The following is a 16,201-nucleotide window of genomic DNA, read 5'->3' on the forward strand; positions in this document are numbered from 1 at the left end:
GTGTGTGTGGGGGGGGGGGGGGGGGGGGAAAGGGAGGAGATGAAATGCAATTGCTATACAACTGCCACACTATAGCCAGTAACCACAGATTAAATTACAGTTTTGAAACAGTAGGAACCCTCTTTAAAACAGTAATATAAGAGTTCAAAACTGGTATCAATATTCGCATAGGCCTCCAAAAAAAAAAAACAAGAGTCGTCACTGGCTGCCCGTTATATAAAAGCAGTTCTCACCAACACGTTGGCTGAGGGTGCACAATAGGTTTAAGCACATGGGTAACTATGGTCTATAGGTTATTTTAACCATTCTCCAGTAGGCAGACGGAGAACCAACATATATGCATATTAAAAAACAACGTCTTAGCATCTTTGTGCTCTACGAAGTTTATTTATTCAAGTGCTCTGATCAATGTCCGTGTTTAGATTTTGTTGAAAGCAGCTACATCCATGGATTGCACAAAATCTTCAAAAGCCGTTATTTTCTCTTCCAAGATGTCCGTCCCGACTTTGTCATCCTCAACAACGCACTGGATTTGTAACTTCTTAATACCATAACCCACAGGTACAAGCTTGGCTGGAAAACAAGAAAAAAAAAAAAGTAGCGTTAAAGCGAGCCATCTAATTTCTGTATCGTAGAGCCATAAATGTATGGCAGAAGACAAAGGTATGAATAGGGGTAGCAGGGTAAAGGTGCCGTACTACACTGACCTTTTGGAGTACATCTACTGGGTGAACCCCCCTCGTTTTGAAACAAAATGTGGACGTGATAACGGATTCCGCGTGATTATTCCAAGACAAATTGAGACTGGGCAAGATGCCTATACACCGATGCCAATAATCCAGTTCAATTTGGCATCTTGCATGTCTCAAATTATTTATGCATTAATGTAACCACAGCTTGCATGTAATTTGAGCGGTGACAAGTGTATCACAAAATTATTGGCTTGTGTCAGAAACAAAATAATCCATCAGCAACAATCAGACGAAAGATGGTGATGTATTTATATCATCATGCAACAAGCCATTTAGAAATGGAAAATGCCAATAGGTTTCTACTTACACGACCCCCATAGTAAGCCATCCATCTGAATGCTGCGTACACATTCTTCTAGCTTCGCCATATCCGTTTCATCATCCCAAGGCTTCACATCAAGCAAGATTGAAGACTTGGCAATTAGTGCAGGCTCTGCAGGTGTTAAAAAAAACATTTGTCATCTTTTACACAAATCAATGGTGCATGTACTCGTTTGCAGGGCAACTGGAATTACGCTATTTATGCAACTTGTGAGACAGTATTTTTGCCATTTTATCGTTAACTGTCTGAATGACCGATAGCCCCACTTTAAGAATGCCATGCAAATTTTGCCTCCAGGAAAGACCACAATACAAGTATTTGCGATGCAATGGGTCTCGCGTTTGCTAGAGTTAGGGCTATTAACGTTGTAAATTCTTAACTGGACTTTGCGTGCCACAGTTTGAAAATGAAAAGTAACAGTTGACGTACACGAGTCGATGCAAAGCGCCCTGGCCGCGAAGGAGACAAAAGGAAAAAGTTCCCTCGCAGTCAAACTATCGGCAAACGTGAAAATATCCATTTAACAGGGTCGGAGTCCAAGGGTCTAACAAAACCGCCCCAATATGAGAAACGTAAAGCATGTACCAATAATAAAAAGATTTTTGAAAGGCAATATAAACGCGTGATAGTGATCGGCATGGTTAAAAGCTCACAGACCGATTACAACAGGTCAAGGCTCTGGAGCGCTCGACCTTACATAAAAAAGGAGAACTTATATTGATCCGTCAGTGGGGGCTATCCATTTATCACTAAGGGCAGCTATTTAGACAGGAAGGCCACCCCCCCCCCCCCCCAACTCGAAGCATGACGCCTGGTGGATAAGGTTAAAATGTTAAGTCCCCAGACCAAGGTATCACTGGTGCCTACTAACTTATTCTTAAGTGACATCCTGTGCACCATTCACGAGGTAGCATTGCTGGTAGTTTCTTTCTTGGACAAGGAAGGATACTATCTCCTTCCCCTCGAGTATATTTTGCTGCCTTTAGATATTTGACTCAAACATTTGTACTTCCGAAAAAACAAATTTAGCATATTGAGTTAAGAGCAAGTTAAATACAATCATGCACACCTGGAAGGCCAAGATGAATCTCTGTATTCAGTTTCATACAATGAACTTAAGCCACTGAAGCAGGCCAGTCATTTTATGTGTATGTCGTACAGCTCTGGCCCTTCCAGGCTCCCTGGAAGAGTTGTAGTACAACATTTTTTTTACCACAGGAGGAATACTGACACTGCTATTGTAAAGCAGTCTCAGACCAGTATCTGTGGACAATATACGTTCTGAACTCAACTCACAACTGCTTACTTAACCACGTTAATCAGCACGTGGACAGCATGCACGATTGTTCAGTATTGCTTGCGTTAGATTAGATATTTTACTAAACTGCACACTGTACTACCAGTTGTGCACCCTTCTCATTAGAAATGTAGGCTCGCTAGCTCTTCAGTTAAAGCAAGGTCCATTTTAAGCTCAGACAAGCTACTGATCATCTTGAATTGAAAATGTAAGGGATACAATAAGTGCGAAAAGGCTGGCCATTTTAGTAGAGCCCTGAACTCTGCCGTGACATATGGGCCCCTCATTATTGCACCTGGAGTCTAACAAGAGACTAACAAGTCTGTTTTATGGCTGGTCATTGTGCTGGGAGCAGCGTGAGGCTGCATAAAAAGGTTGTTTTAGAGGAGCGCTAGAATAAGACACCTAACCAGACAATTATATTGGCCTCAAGAATACCGTCGGCAATTTAAGTGAAGTTTTATTGCTGTAAGATAGAAGCTGAACAAAACCCATCTTTATTCTGTCGTTTTTCTAGGTGAAAGTTGATATGGCAACTTTTTTGCAGTTAATGGAAACGTTAGAACCCTTCTGCATGCTTCTGAACATTAATATAATAGGCCTTTAGGAAACCTTGTTAATATTAAACTGATTCTAACGTCTTTACAGAAATATTTAACAGCTCGTGGTGTTCAATTTTGCACGGGAGATTCTATTTTTATTCTTCATGTACTCCCTCAGATGAAAGCTACGCACCAATGACATGAGTGTTTTGGGGAAAGCAGAAGGTGGTACCATCTCTTATGAGGAATTAAGTATTCCCTGGCTGACAGGATATTTATTGTAAATCACCTCCGAGGTCGCTAATCTTAAGGAACTTAACCTTCAGACTTCTCTATACGGACATGGAACGCCCCGTGGAGTTGCAATGTTCCCCATGTACAGCCACCGATACATTATGTCGTGTAGCACAGACTACACTAAAAGCTTGGACCAATTTAACAGTAAACAGCAAGGCTCCATATCTAACGCTTCACACATTGCCTTCTGATGAAAAAGTGAGCGCAATTCAAAGCCACTGCCATTTATCAGAGTGCTGTGGAGCCAGACCCCTAACATTACTTCTAAAGGCTTGGCACAATGCTGTAGCAGGTTGTTGTGACCAATTGTTGCAATGCATCTTCTCCATAATCCCTGCTGCACAGCCAGTGCAAGTGTGATGTAAAAAATGTGGACAAGTGCCTGTCTGGGATGAATGCGAGCTGGAGTGTGGTCTCCTGGTGGGGTTTTTACTAGCTTGCATTAATCATTATTTATTACCAGTCACTAAGAAATTTTGCACAATAACCTTATAACCTACGCAAATGACTACCCAATTTCCTACATGCAAGAAGGCTATCTTTATTTAGGTCATAGCTCTTCGGATTGACGCCCCCACAAAGCTAGAGTTAAAGTTTCACTGTTGAGGCAGTCTGCCTGGCATGCTCGAGCCCATTTTTTTTTTTAATCTGGCACCTTGCAGGCAGCCTCTGCCCCAAACAAGAGCTAAAATAAATTCATAGCGCCAAACGCCTGCTCCCAGAAAAGTGTTAGTTTGTCTACACAGTGCTGGTAAACACCCCAAACCCTTTCGGGGTTATAGTGGTGGCAATGCTTTTAATCATACAAAACATCTCATTTACACCATCACTTACAAATATAGCTATTCAAATACTTACTCTTGGATTTCTTAGATTCATACTGTGCCAGTCGCTCCTCCCTTATTCTTTTTGCTTCTTCGCTTTCCTATGGGGGAGGGTCACAACAAATTAGTCTAGAACACTAAAAGAAACTCACCATAGCACAACACAGACTGTTAGGTCAGAGAAAAACAAATGCATCATAAATATCAGCCGAAAGATGGTGATTTGTTTTATTCATCATGCTTAACAGCAAAGTAAATATAGGAACATGGAATCAGTTCCGAGTCGTCAGGTTAGTGTTCTAAGAACACAGAATTATCTTTAATAACTCCACGCAGAAACTGTTCCACATGCTGACTAGATCAGCACCAGCTTTAATCACGTGCGATAAGGGTGGTTTGCACAACTCACCTCCTCTTCGTCGGACCCAAATAGGTCAATATCATCATCATCATCATCCTCCTTAGACTCCGCAGCTGCACTTCCTGTTGTGTCTTCAATGTCGGTGGGCCCATACTTGCCCAATGGTTTCTTCACACCTGGCAGACTAGAAATACATTTTCATCAAATTTAAGGCAATGCAAAGATAATGCACCTGTGTGCAGTGTATGTAAAAGCCTCTGCACTGCCTTCTGACTCCTAAGCTCCGTTTAAAACAATTCCGGATTTAAGTACAGACAACTACTAGGGATTTGGCAACTTGAGTGTTTGGTAAAGTGAGCAACTGTGCTGCCTAGGAGAGGCTACAGCAGCACAAGGCCAACTAATAGAACATGCAACCCAAAACAGATTGCAACTACGTGTGCAGTACAGTCACTTAGGGAAGGTAAGGAAAATGAATTAGGCCTTTGTTGAAATTCCATGTTACTCTTGATGCGAAAAGACTACGCAATTACACCCGTTCGCTTAACTGAGTAATTTGGCAAGAAATTCCTACCTTAGGAGTAAGAAAAAAAAAAGACAGTGAACGCAACCAGGTGCTGCTGGTCACGTTCAGTTGCATTTGGCGCGATTTTCTTCATGTGAAATGCATTCAAGGGTCCACTTTGAACTACAAAGATACCAATAAATATGTATGCTCTTTGCAAAAGAGCAGCCTTACTACACTACAGCAAAATATACTAATTCAACCACTCCTAGACAGTGGAGTACCAGCCTATAAGTCCTCCATAAGCTGATGGGCCGGGTTATAGTAGTAAAAAAAAAAAAAAAAAAAAAAAAAAAAAAAAAAGGATTATATACACCCCCCCCCCACCCACCAGTGCATCAAAAGCGTTCAGGTGCAACCAAGAAATAGGTCACGCAGACTACTTTTTTTATGACGACACCTCTGCCACTGTACAAGCACAGGCTCCTGTGAAGCCAATGCAGCTTTGTGTTGCATATTAAAAACCTAGACAATCCAGCGAATGCCGTATACGGGCAGGTTAAAGGAGAAGGGCGTAGACTTGTTTTACTATTGCAGGAATCAACATACCAGTACAGGGACTTATTTACAAGTTACTAAATAAAGCTACGTAGAAGTGAAATGTACAGTGGTTAAAAACAGCCAGCCCCCTCACCAGTCATTCAAAACATTTATCAGGATTTGTCCAAATAATAATGCATGTTAACATCCCCATACTCACTGAAACCCCATCAGACTTAATACCGATGCTTTAGATATGTTTTTTTGCGGGTTACTGTCAAAATAACATAAGCATGTTTCATACTAATAGTCAGTGTATGGGCATTCTGCACATGAACCACAGGAACCGAAAGAAAACTGACAAATAGTTGTGAGGGCTGAAATTACATTATTTCATGTATCCCTGTTGGTTTACCACAGAAAGAGTATTAACACAGAAAATAACTTGTGACTCAAAATGTACCTACTTGATTGGCCACCATCAGGCGAAGTTATTCATGAATAATATATTAACAAATATTAAGAGTTTCTATATCTATTGAAAATGTAGAAATCTGCCATACTTGCAGCTAAACGTTATGAATTTTACTTAGGCTAACTAAAATGACTTATTAGTGAGGCCCTAGCGGAAACTAAAATTTTGCAAAATACTGAATAATGCAATGTTGGTAAAATGATCTTATGTCTGCTGTATAACTAATCCTTTTTCTTAAACTTGTCCAAAACCTGTATTAACAGAATTTATTTATTCCGTGGAAATGTGCATAAGCCTGAAAGTTTATACACCATTGTAGCTGTTGACCTGAAGCGTTTGGGAAAGCAACGCTCTCATGAACTAACAACGGGCCTACTGAGAGGACAGACAGATCTACAAATGGATTCTTTTGGCATCAAGTGATGTATGCTGAGAACCAATCAAAGATGTGTTTAAGGCTGTCTAGTGTATCTCTGATTTGGATAGAAATTATTGGACAACAGTTTCTCACAAGATGCTTCTGAGAGAAGACAACGTGGGACAATGTTAACTTAACTAAACTGTTCTTGGAGTTCTGGGTTCATTTGTTTGCCATTATTCCCATGTCACCCCATGACAATCAGCCACTTTGCTATTTTGAGTTTATTTCTTATGTTCTATGCAATGATGCTAGTGCATACTTTAGCACTCTATGTTTTATAGCCTGTAGTGCTCTGCTGCCTGCCTTTAATATTAACTTGATGGTTTAGAGAACTTGGATCCCTATTTCTGAACCATCCCTTTCCTCTGTCCTGATGCTGATAGCCCCCTGAAGACAATGGCGCTTATGGATCCTTAAGGACAGGTATATTATGTCTTTTCTAGGTACATACTACTGCCTTTTGATAGAGCCATAGCTAGATGGCTTTCAAGTTTGTTACTAAACCTTATGTGCAGCCCAACATGCTAATCTGGAGTTCTCATTTTGACAAATCTGACAACATTCAATTGCGAGATCACATATACATTATTTCCATTATGCAGTTACGCTTGCTATTGATTTGTACTGTCGCTATTGAGTGTGTTAATGCTTTGATAAAGTCAAGATTCTTTAGAAGTTTCAATCAACCAGTGTTGTTCCTGTATCTTCACCACATGGTTTTAAAACTAATTTCCATAATCTTAACATTATTAATACAGGTAAATAAATATTCTAACCAATACTAAAAGGTGTGGTTGGTCATTACCGAATGGGTCATGGTGCCTAGTCACTGACTAAGGTGTTTATTTGATGATATTCATGTGATGTATAGTTCACGATGTGATCATTTTAAACAAATCAAAATGTCCCATCGGCCCAAGGACACGTCCCCTTATTATTAACATAAATAACCATATACAATAAATCTAATGATCTCAATGATTCGCCGAAAAATTATTTCTCATGATATATACACACACACAATACCTTGCTTTTTGTTTTTCATAAGATCTGATGTGATTGTACCACCGAAGAGCATGAAAAAGATCCGCTGGTGGAGCACAAGATAACGCTTCAAACACAGCAACGTCTGCTTGTGATGGTACAAACCTATAAAAAAAATAAAAACGACATTATTAACGCAAGGCTGTCAGTTTATTTCGTAGCCGGGATTTAAAAAAAAAAAAAAAAAAAAAAAAAAAAAAACACACACACACAATCCTAGTTTTGACCCAAATAAAAAAAAAAAAAAATGATCCTTAAGTAGCACTTCTATGGTCAACTACGCTGGATGGCTTGTTAAGTACTTCCAAACAGAAAGTACGGCAAGATAAACCAAAAAGAATAAAACGTGGTCTGAGCGGGGCGCGAATAAACGTATTTAAGGGCACATTTTAAACATCTTAATTGTTAGTGCGATAGAGAAGTAGTAAGCGAAAAGTTTACGCATGCGAAAACATTTCCCTTGTGCAAGGTTTTAAAAAATATATATATATATCCACATGGATATAACCGGGTCATCAGAAAAACGACATTTTTGGTGTGGTGGAGAATGGGGGGGGGGGTGGAGGAGGTTAAATACTCTGCAGCCACAAAACCATTTTACCGGGAACAGACACACGTTACATCGAAACGTTGACCCAAACTACAGACGCCATCTTGTCTCATCTACGTACAACTAATTCCACAACCATGCATTAAGTAGTTTTTACATCGCACTCTAATATGAAAAATATATATATATAAAACGCATTTACTTGCGGGACTGACCCCTCGATGTAGCTCCGGTCTGCAAGGAAACTGTTTAGCACCTGCAGACCAGCAGAGGATTTCAGATCGCCAAAGCCCATGGTGGCTAAAACAGACAACCAAGCCGCTCACTTGCACAAAAAAAGAGAAAGAAAACAGGCCCGTCGCCTCCTTTATATGGCAACGTCACCACGCAGCCGGAAAGACTATAGAGATATCAGCTAGGTGGCTAGAAAAGAGCTGCTGAATGATCAGTGTCTCCGGGGCTCCCTTGTTACGCCCCGGGGGTACTACTGTAAAAGTGATGTGGACGCTATTCTGATTAACACGGATTTCTTGTGTCTATTTACTATGTCCATGCTCAGTTTCTCCGGAGAGTACCGATTACTACCGAAGACAACCGAAGTTGCCATTTTGTCCGCTCGGGGGTGAGCCGGTCAAATAACCTTAAGGTGAGAGTAAACGTTGTTGGGGGTCGGGATGCTTATTCTAGGTTACTGCATATTAATCCGCTTCAAGACCCATACAGTGATAGAGTCAGTCTGGAATAGAGAGGCCCACGCTCGTCTTGCACCTAATGTGCCTCTGTGCCCTTGGTGGAAGAAGGTTGTTGATGCTATCGTCTTGCTTAGCAGGGAGTAGGTTTGTGAAACGTAGCATACTTTTTTTTTTTTTTTCCATTATTCCGCGTTATAACTTGTCACATTTGCACTTTTGTTTCTGCATGGCACACTGTACAGTGCGTGCTCTTCTGCTGAGCACCTGTGTGTTGTCAGTGTATAGTAAATCGTCTACTAGCCGTTTTTCCCCTTGTGTTATTCACATACGCTACCATCCGTGTGCAGTATTAGCCGAAAGTGTGTGCTTTCTTTGTGCGCTCCGTTTGTGGAGGTTCCTCAAATCAGGTGTTAGTGCATTATACTTGTGCTTTGGCTATGCATTGGTTTTGTGTGTTTTTCATTTGCATAGCACTTGAGTAGAGTCCTTTACCATTAATCCATGAGCACTGAAGAGGTATATATATATTTTTTTTGCGGACTATCGCTGTACTTTAAAGTCTCTTTTGGGCACAGTTAGATTGTGTCGTCACTGCACCTATCCTGAACAAACATTTGGAACCTAGGGTGCACCAACCATAACTTTCTAGCGACACCCAGACCACACTGTGTCGTCATCAATTTACGTTCCTAGTACCTTCTGGCTTTGGGGCAAGTTATCTATAGTCCAACACCTACTTGCCATTTGTAATCGTCACAATAAATTAACCCAACTCCATAATCCAGTGATACTTGTCAGCTTCAGAATTGCCTTTGACGCAAAAACACTCTTTTAACGAAGAGTGCCTATATAATGCGAGTTCTTTAATCATTGGTCTTAACAATGCATAAAGCAGTGTTATAAACATAGTATAACAACATTTCAAGGTACTGTAGGAAAAGCGAACACATATCTTACAGTATCTGAAGATTTTAAAGTGAATTCAATATTTTCAGTTTTTTTAAACGCAGTGGGTTATTTTTTAACACTTAAAATTCCAAGGAGAATTTAAGATGAGTAGGGAGTGTCAGAATTTAAATGAAAATGCTTGCTAAGGTGTAGTGAAGATGGGACGGAAACCAGAAACTTTCCAGAACAGTTTATTAGCCACAACCTGAAATAATGTAATCCTCCTAAGCCAGCCACAGAGTAACTGGCTCAGGTAGAACCAACGCTTCTCAGGGAACAATGTTCTACATTCCACTCCTTAACCCACTATAGTACCACACACCCCTCCCTTTATGCGGAACCTATAAAATAAAGAGAAACCAACATTAAAAAATGCAATGCCATAACATAATAAAAGTTGACATACAATTCACCAGCACCTCTGTACATATGCAGTAAGTACAAACATAAAATCAAGAAGAGATGCAAAAGATTAACTCTCCGGAACATAGTCACTCAAGTAAGTGGGAGTTATGAGAATGCTGAGATCTTTGGAAACAAGCCCCTCACCAACCTCCCTCCTGGGGAACGCTCCTGCCCAAGCCTCCAACATTCATACCTTCACCACTTCCCAAGCACCCAACCAAACTTCCTGTCAACTGTTTGTCACTCAACATGATGCAGTTTAGACCTTCATCATTGTATACTCCTTTGTCCTTTACTTCACCACCCTTTTGATAAAATGCTTTGCGTCTATTCCACTTGTTCCCATTGTTAAGAACAATGTAATATTTGTGTTCCCCTTTCCCCTTGTAAGGGCCCCAAAGCTTAGAAAGCCCACCATTCACTCTACTATGCTTCAGTTTCACCCAGTCTCCAACTTGAATTATGTCACACCTTGAAACGTTCCCTTGCCTCACACTCTCAAAAGGAGAAACCTTAGTTACACTATTTTGTGTTATGCAGTGAGCCCACACCATGCTATTTTATTTTCCACATCCCTGCCTGTTTGAATCGTCATGAGAATTGCTCCTTTAGCCAAGCGATTGCCCCCCCACACCCTCCAACCATGCCATTTAACCAGAGGTTATAAAGTGCTGTGCAATGATGTTTTATGCCACACTGTTTCAAGTGTGACGTTATAGGGTAAGTTCCATAGTCGCACAAATTCTGGCCTTGCCAGCTCAAAGCAACTAACAATCACAGAACATTCACATTTCCATCACAATTGAACTTTATAACATTCCAAGGCTCCATATTGGAGCTTAAGGTTACATTTTAAAATCTATTACATCATGTACCATTACAAGATATGACTTCATTTTACTTGAGGTAAGTTGAATCCCATTGTCTGTGATAAGCAATTGAGGAAAACCGTATCCAACACCTCAATGGTGCTTCTAGTAGTCTCCTCTTTCATGAATGTAAGAGTGCGCCTCATGCAGTGGACATCCACTATAAGCAACGCATTCCTGACCTCACCACGTATAGGTCCAATAAAGTCCATGCAAACTGCTCCAAGGCTTACCTGGATCAACAATATGCCCGACACAGCAACCAATTTTTTAGCCTTTTTTCACATTCTCTGCGCATAACACACGCTTCGACCCACTTAGTGATCATGACATCCATCCCTGACCACCAAAAAATCTCTCAGGCTCTTTTCTTAGTTATAGTTTGACCTAGATGCTCCTCATGGGCCAGGTCAGAAATCCTTCTCAAACCCTTAAGTGGCACAAATTTGTCATTCCTTATAAGCACCGACCAATGCTTAAGGTCAGTTCATCCAATGTTTTCACAAATGGTCTCACGGAAGGTGAAACTGTACTTTCTCTGCGCCCTCCTTCCACCACCATCTGTTTGACTACTTTCAAGACCAGATCTAACTCCATGCAGTCATTCCACTCTTTGGATGTGAACGCTCCATCTGCACATTCTTCCACATCCATTTACCATGCCACCGCTCCCTCTCCTTAGCCAGCACATTTTCTTTGTCCACCTCTGACCACTCCAAGGACATTTGTGACAGACAGTCGGCTTGAGCATTACACCACCCAAGAGCATGCTCTGCTTTGTACCTATGTTCCTGCAACGTGAAAGTCAATCTTGCCATCCTGCTCTTCCAGGTGACAAGATTAAAGGTTTGTTTTGAGTATGGACACACAACTCCAACCCCCACAGAAATGTCCCAAAGTACTCCACGCTGCTGCTAACGCCACACATTCTATGACTGAGTAATTACGTTCACTGTCAGTCAAGCAGCGTAAAGTAAGCTCCACCACAATTTCCACCCGATCATGACATTGAGATAAAATGGCACACACCACAGACACTGGCATCCACTGTCAAAATAGTCCTAAGGCAAGTGTCAAACAGTTTTAAGATACCTGCCTGACATATCTCTTCACAAATCTTGTCAAGACTCCTGTTGTTGCTCTCCCCAAACAAACATAACCCTTTCCTGAAAAGATGTCTAAACTTCGGAGTCTTTTCTGCAAAATTGACCACAAACTTAAAATAGTACTCTATCAGTCCCATAAAAGAACGTAACTGATCTGTAGGTGTGGGAGCTGAAAGAATAGCCTTAAATAAGTCCTCCTTGGGCTTCACACCCTCACCTGAAATCGTATGACCCAGGTAATCAATTGTCTCCACCAACAACCGGCATTTCTCCCTCCTCAGGGTCAACCCTGCTCCCTTCAGCCTGCCCAAAACCAGCCTTAATATGTCATTGTGTTGTAGCACAGCCTTTCCAAACACCAAGATGTCATCTTGGAAATAAATGGTGTTCTTAATGCCTTTGAAAATGTCCGACATCATGCGTTGGAAGACTATTGCAGCCGAGGCCGACCCGAAAGGCATCCTCGTGAACCTAAAAGTTCCCTCCATAGTGACAAATGCAGTCAAATCCTTTGAGTCCTTGTGCAAGCAAATCTGGTGTTGAGCACCCTTCAGATCAAGTTTGGAAAATAACTTAACACCGTTAAGCAGCATGAGAAGCTCACTGATATTTTGCAAGATGAATTTATCTGTCACAATGCTCTGGTTGAGACTTCTAAAGTCTAATGAAAACCTGTTTGCCATCTCTTTTTAGTGATCACAACTGGTGAAATCCGGCAGGAGGCTTCCACAGGCTCGATAATGCCTTATTTAATCATCTTATCAATCTTATCTTTCACTGCATCCCTTACTACCACTAGCACTGTATTCAGCTTGTGCTTCACACGTACTATCCCCTCCTTTAAAACAATCTTATGAACATATCCCTTCATTTTTCTGAAAGCGTTTGTGAAAACATCTGCCATCTCACTTAATACATCTTCAACTCTGACATCCTCTACAATAATGACTTGACTGGGCGCCTGTGGGTAAGTCCTTATGTGCAATTCATACTGATGTACCCAACCTAAAACTGGTGGGCCATTCTCCACTATGTACACCCTTCCCTTTTAATGTGTCTGTCCCTAAACTGGAACACAGCCTGAAACTACCTGAACACAACAATTGGTTTTCCCTTGGTACGCTCTGGGATAGATAACCTCAGGTAAAAGTGGTACAGCATGCCATTCCCTCTCAAACGTACTCTTCGGAATAATGGTTAAGAGAGATCCGGATCAGACCAACCTTGTAGTCAGCAATCTCAAACATAGCTTTAGGGCTGACATTTATCTCTCCTCCTGATTCTTGATCCACCACTAAGTCTAGATCTTTCTGCCTCTCCTCCAAAGCCCCTTCTGTGACTGCCACCCTTGACTTGTTCGGTTCCTTACAAACACAGGCATAATGTCCCTTGCGATGTACTTCCTACACTCCTTACTGGCTGCAAAACAATTTTTGGAATCTCCTGTATGGAACATACTTCTACACCTGTTGAAAGGTTTACCACTTTTGATTACATTGTTATTTATCCCTTTGCTACCATGGCTTACAGCCCCCATGGTCTCTAGACAGTCCTCTTTTCTGTTTAACATAACACCCTCCTCTCCAATACTCGCCAAGTCTTCCGTTCCAATCTCCTTCATACAAAGTTCGGATTCTTCCACAACCTTTGCTATGGCCAGAGCATCTTTTAATGAAGGGTTCTTCACAGCCCATAACAGTTCCTGCATTTTTTTTATTTGTTCTTGCACTGGACAAACAACTGATCCCTAATTAGGCCATCAGTCATCTGTACAGCAAGTTCTCGAAGATCAGAAACAAATTCATCCAGGGAAACTCCCGTTTTTTTGCGGTCTAGTGTAAAATTCATATCTGAACATCACAATGTTCTCTTGCTATGCAAACCTATGTTCCAAGCGTAACCTTGCTTCTTTATACACATCTTCCACGATTTGACCTTGATCATCCAGAGCAGGTTGAATGAATTTGAAGATGTGATACCCCTCTTTCCCCAAAGTACTTAATAATAATGCTTTCTTCCATTCCGGATTGAATCCTTGACCATCCAGAGCAATCAAGTAATTCACAATTAAGTCAATTCAGTCTTACCATTGCATTGATAAAGGCTTGGGGGAAAAAAAACTTGTAGACACATTTATTCTTGTTTTAGATAGTAATCTTTTTAAATCTCATTTGATGATCTGTGGGCCCAAAACAACTAAGACCAGGACACTGTGTATTAAAAACAAAATCATTGGGAGAGTTTATCACTTCTCTAGCATGGGGATTATGTTTGATTTAGCTAGTACCTGGTCTCTTTTCCATGAAATTTGCCCAATCTGTATGGTCTGTTTTAAAATTTGCCTCTAAACTGACACTGACACCTTTTGATCAGATGTTAGCGACTTATAAAATTAAGTGTGCCTTTATTTTGTGTTGTGGCACTGGTATTTAAGGGTATTCCTCGAGTGGCAAAATCCAACAGTTGGATCAGCAAATAAAAAGAGGAAAAAAACAACCATGTCATTATGTAGTTGTGCACATCCATGTTGCAGTCACTGTCACACTGACTCATTTAGTATGTTGTACATCATGGCAAAGTGTCAATGCCAATAAGTCCCAGAGGTGAGAAATGCGGGCTTTGCCAATGCTTGTTGTTTTCTTTCTTTCTGCTTGGTTTGTTGTATACTGCTCAGCCAGAGCGTAGCCTTTCCTAGGCAGTTCCAGTTGCATTTGTAGGTGTTAAGATAATATTTTAAATTAAATGGTTTTTATATTTTTCTGCACTTACCTAGAGTTGCTGGTCATGATTATGGTGCTTAACTAATCTCTGTATGCTCACTTTTTTCATGCATGAAGTGCTCAGCTGCAATTTTTGATCCTTGTAAATGTATTGCAATCAAGATTGGTGTGTTATGATGAGATGTTTTGTACTTCTGCCATTCATGTTTTGGTGCGCCACAATGCTGTTGATTTTGCAGTAAGTCTCTAACTATATGGCTTTGGTGTCGTGTTATGCACATCTGTGGATTTTGATCCTCACTGCAGCTTTAAGGTTTGGACTCTCAACACTAGATTAGCTACACTTTAATGCTAGAGAGAAAAACATTTAATTAAATTATTGTTTTTCTAGTTCTTTTAACCGGATCATGCCAATGCAGATTTGAATAACAATGTGTTACTTATTATAAAAGAACAACATAGTTTCAGTGGTAATCCCTTGACTTTCTCAGGCGTCTATATACTCCTTTGCCACATACTTTATGCAATGCTTGCACAAACATTGCAAGACCATTTCCGTCAACAGTCACTTCTTGTGTCCATGATTTATTTACATATATATTAACTAAAAAAAAAAAACAAAGGTTACAGGGATGTTATAGTTAGGTTCACATTTTACATGCACAAAACCATAGAGTTACCGTTAGTTATTTCAAGTGACTGTAACACGTACCCTAAGGTATCTATAACTCATGCCCTCACCACACACTGCTAATTGCCACATATTGCATCACTTGTGACATCTTATGTGATATAATTGATAATATTAGTGCAATATTTGCTGTAACATAATTGATATGAAAACCTTGCATGGCAGGGTTGCGAGTTATGGTTAATTGAGATAACTATAACGTCACTGTAACCTTTGGTTTTTTAGTGAATTATTACGTTTTTTTCCCAAATTTTATTTTCTATCTAGAACGTCCGTGTAACCTTTTGATTTTTTTTTTTCTCATTGAAAAATGTGTGTGTATGTATATACAACATCTTATGGTTTATGTCTGTATCAGTAGGAAAGTCAAGTTAAATAATGTGTATTACTATGCAAAGAATTTATCCCTGAACAAATAACTAGGCCTTTACTGCAGAATACAATTAAGTGTGTGTCTAAGGGCTGGTAATAACCCACCGGTTATGCAGTTTTGACCCAAGTTGCATGTTAGGGCCCATATCAAGTGTGGTAAAAACACCTTATTGATTGCTGTGATGGCAACCAGGTGCGGTGGATGCAGCTGCTACCATTAGGTCTCACCTTGGCAAACTGACACAGCAGTTATTTTTTCTGTTTTACTGCAGTCATATGCCACAAAAAAGGAAAACTAAGCATACCATAATCTAAATTCGACCTAATTAGACTTCTAATACACTGAAACATGTGATGCTTAATGATTTAAAAAATACATTTTTTGGTGTGTTTTGCATTTTATTTGTACAATTATTTATGAAAGAGACCAGAATAAATCCCCGTCTAAGGACTTTCTCAAATCATAGT

At 40.3% G+C, this 16,201-nt stretch overlaps 2 protein-coding genes and 2 non-coding genes across 6 annotated transcripts in view; 1 reads left to right on the plus strand and 3 right to left on the minus strand.

Annotated features, from left to right (window-relative positions):
* Nucleotides 1–367: 367 nt before the first annotated feature.
* On the minus strand, nt 368–8,300 carry EEF1B2 (eukaryotic translation elongation factor 1 beta 2). The gene is made up of 6 exons (XM_069225984.1): nt 8,146–8,300; nt 7,363–7,485; nt 4,444–4,579; nt 4,069–4,135; nt 1,060–1,185; nt 368–573 (listed from the first exon to the last, which is right to left on the minus strand). Exons 1-6 carry the CDS (start codon nt 8,223–8,225, stop codon nt 419–421), a joined length of 687 nt encoding a protein of 228 aa, XP_069082085.1. The 5' UTR covers nt 8,226–8,300; the 3' UTR covers nt 368–418.
* Nucleotides 943–1,020, minus strand: LOC138286270 (small nucleolar RNA SNORD51). The gene has a single exon (XR_011201930.1). It is a non-coding gene; the product is annotated as a small nucleolar RNA SNORD51 (small nucleolar RNA).
* LOC138286268 (small nucleolar RNA SNORD51) lies at nt 4,203–4,282 on the minus strand. Its single transcript, XR_011201929.1, has one exon. It is a non-coding gene; the product is annotated as a small nucleolar RNA SNORD51 (small nucleolar RNA).
* Nucleotides 8,301–8,443: 143 nt separating the features above from the next.
* NDUFS1 (NADH:ubiquinone oxidoreductase core subunit S1) overlaps nt 8,444–16,201 on the plus strand; it is a 490,208-nt gene continuing 482,450 nt past the window's right edge. Inside the window, exon 1 of one of the 3 annotated variants that reach the window (XM_069225983.1) lies at nt 8,444–8,576. Coding sequence is in view for 1 of the 3 variants with exons in the window: in XM_069225981.1 (XP_069082082.1) it covers nt 8,702–8,766 (65 nt within the window). In the remaining 2 variants the exon portion in view is untranslated. Of the gene's footprint in view, nt 8,577–8,645; nt 8,767–16,201 lie in introns of those variants that run through there. The other 2 variants (XM_069225982.1, XM_069225981.1) reach the window with 2 other exon arrangements.

The sequence above is a fragment of the Pleurodeles waltl genome, chromosome 3_1 (genome assembly GCF_031143425.1).
Source record: "Pleurodeles waltl isolate 20211129_DDA chromosome 3_1, aPleWal1.hap1.20221129, whole genome shotgun sequence".
In the NCBI taxonomy this organism is placed as follows: Eukaryota; Metazoa; Chordata; class Amphibia; order Caudata; family Salamandridae; genus Pleurodeles; species Pleurodeles waltl.